The sequence below is a fragment of the Carassius auratus genome, chromosome 22 (assembly GCF_003368295.1).
Source record: "Carassius auratus strain Wakin chromosome 22, ASM336829v1, whole genome shotgun sequence".
NCBI lineage: Eukaryota > Metazoa > Chordata > Actinopteri > Cypriniformes > Cyprinidae > Carassius > Carassius auratus.
The window spans coordinates 19,457,168-19,460,212 of record NC_039264.1 but is presented as its reverse complement, the minus strand read 5'-3'; the positions used below and the strand labels follow the sequence as shown (position 1 = coordinate 19,460,212).

Sequence of the window (3,045 nt, the reverse complement as noted above, 5' to 3'; positions counted from 1 at the left end):
TTTATAAAAGAGCAATATCACACAGGTGGTAGAAGGCAGTAGGTAATCACAACATGAGTATAGCTTCAAGTGTTATATTGCATTTATATAACAGCTAGATTGCAGGTGTGTGTAAATGCATGAGAAACAACAGCAGTGTCTTTTAAAACCCTCTTTTGTGTAGAACTTCTTTCTGCAGTGGATACAAATATGGAGTGTAAATAGTGTAGACTCAGCCAACAAGGCAGGCTATTTGCATTTAGTGTAAATAGACACTCCGTATTTGAATAACTCAACCCACCAATGTGTGATTGGGACAGTCTGAAACTGAAAACAGACACTTATCAAGCTAATCAGTTTCGGTGGCTTAGGTGGTAAGGTGATTGCTTTTTGACGCGATCGACCCGAGTTCAAACCCACCTTGTGCAGAACTTTTTTTTTTTCCCTTTTCAAATCTTCATATCGCATCGGAAAGGAGTCTATTTTCAATAAAAATGTAGGAAATAATAAAAAATTTGAAAATAAAGTATTGAGTAGGGTTAGGGTACGTGAAGGCAGGGCTTTATGGTCCCAATATGGTGGCATTCATTTAATAATTTCGATTAAAATTATAATTTACACTCTGTAATATGATGTTATTATGTTTCTGTGTTTGTAGTTTTTTAACGTGTTTGTAGTTTTGAACCAAATCCTTTGCCAAAGCGCAGTGGATGGGTAATATAGCCATTAGACTATGTGGATCCATACTTCACAAATCTAAACAAAATAAGGCCCTCGTTTTGTAATGAATGTATTAAGTCTTAGTTTTTGTGCAATGGATGAGTAATATAATATTAGCCATTAGTGTTTTTGGATCCATAAAAATATACCTGAAATTAGGTGCATTCACACCGGAGGAAGGTTTCCTAGAACTATCGGCGGAAGTTCCTGCTTTTTGGTATGTTTGTATTTAATTCTAGGAATAAATGTTGTTCAGTTGCTTTGATGCAATGCATTTTGTATAAAGCGCTTTATAAATAAAGGTGACTTGACTTGACTTCAGAATTATTAACAAACCACATATTTGAAGTCTAAACAAGTACATTCTCACTGAAAAACTCCTAAAGCTACATTCTGTAATATGATTACAGTATTACTTTTAAAATGATAGCGGGTTTGGGCTTCCATCGTGATGCTCGCTGTGGAAAATACTGCAGACAAAGTGATGCAAACAGTGAAATGGTCAGGGCCCCGGTATCAATTGAATACCACATTCATCTCAGCCAATCAGATTTGAGGACCAGAAAATAGTCTTTTGAACTGTAACCGTCCATTTAATTAGAAGAACAATGCTGTGTGTTTTTGAACAGAATTGGCTCATAAACTTAATCCATTTAAGGTATCAGGCTTCACTGGTCCCGCGGCATTGTTTTGATGCAGCAAAACATTATTTGTTTTTTTAACTGAAATTTTGTATTTTTAATTCTTGTCACATTCTTTTATTTGGGTCTCTTTACATCCTTCCAAATATTCAGTATCTGCTGTGGAGATCCCACTCTCACTGAAATGATCTTAAGAAAATCCTCTCGCTTATATTGTCCCATATGGAGTCTAAATTGTGAAGGGTCTGGGGGAGATGAGAGTGCAAAGCCCAATCGTTTCAGACAAACTCCCACATATGCGTCTTCTATATTAAATCCCATTACTTCCTTGGAAATTTCCACTATTTTTTCTGGCAGGTCATTGGAGAAAACATATCCTGATCCCTGCGCATATGTGGGGTATATTGGTTCAGGGTATAGCTTCTCTGAGACGTACCATTTAGATTTTGTGTCTCTGACGACAGGCCGGTCCAACATCAAATACCCTGTGATGTAGTTCTGTCTGGGTGTGTTGGGTGACAACAGCAGGGTCATCAGGTTCTCCAGGTTAATGTATATATCAGAATCAGCCTTCATAGCATAAGTAGCTTGAGGACAACGAGTGGCCAGCCAGTCCATGATCACCATGGTCTTTATGGTCAGATTGAAGTAGGAGTCCACAAAGTTGCTCTGCACTAAATCTCTGTGTTGTCGACTCTCTTCCTCCATCTTCTGTTGAGCTTCAGCTCCTCCAGTCAAACCCACCAAGAACAGAGTCAGCACTGCTTTTCCCTGCACTGAGCTCTCAGTCCCCCATGTGCTGCGGATGGCGTTACGAGCATTGACCTCATGGGGGGCCACAGGGACCATCAAGACCAGGAAAGGATTCCACTGACTACATTTATCAGGTTCATTCAGGATGAAATGGTAATTGAGTGGATGAGCCACATGATAATGCAGTCCAATGTGTTTGGTCACAGTGGGGGGTGCAGTCTTATGATAGGACCTTTTTTGAGTTACAGCATTATTTAAGGTTTCAGGGGGCTTAGCAGACCTGACACAGAGTTCAAAATTGTAAAAGATGACACACAAGGAGAAAGTCAATGTAAGCAAGATGAGACCCTTTATGTGTCTGTAAAGAAAGATAAAGAAAGAAAACAAAAGATGTTCTACATATGAAATCATAATTATAGTTGTTTACTTGTTAACCTAGTAGCAAGCATAACACTCTTAGGAAAATAGAGGAGAACATTCTTTTTTGGAATTCAAAACTTTTTTAACTTTAACTTTCAAAACTTTAGAAAATTGAGTTTATTCCACTGATCTATAATATAGAACTGGATTGCTCATGACGTCATTAAAGTGAAGCCACCGCGCCGCCATATTGGTAATCCCTAGTGTGCGTAAACGTTCTATTGAATTGATAGGAAATTGTATGATTTTAATGAGAAAACATCACCTAACAAGTCAGCGTTTATAAATCTAAAGTATTTCTGTACATTATTACAATGCAAACACCATAGGCATGTAAACGGTTATTTTTTTAAAGGTCGCGAATTTCCCCTACTTATTAAAAAGCTACGTTCATTACAGTAGTGAGCATCATGAACACGATGAACATCAGACGGACACTACCTCAACATATATATCAAACTAGAAACTGCTCATTCTGAAATCTGAATTTATTCAAAGAAATAACTGACTATATACAGCATGGATTTAAAGA

At 37.7% G+C, this 3,045-nt stretch overlaps 1 protein-coding gene across 1 annotated transcript; it reads right to left on the bottom strand.

Annotated features, from left to right (window-relative positions):
• Positions 1-451: 451 nt before the first annotated feature.
• LOC113039937 (beta-1,3-galactosyltransferase 1-like) lies at positions 452-2,765 on the bottom strand. Its single transcript, XM_026198110.1, has one exon. It carries the CDS (start codon positions 2,502-2,504, stop codon positions 1,458-1,460), a length of 1,047 nt encoding a protein of 348 aa, XP_026053895.1. The 5' UTR covers positions 2,505-2,765; the 3' UTR covers positions 452-1,457.
• Positions 2,766-3,045: the final 280 nt, after the last annotated feature.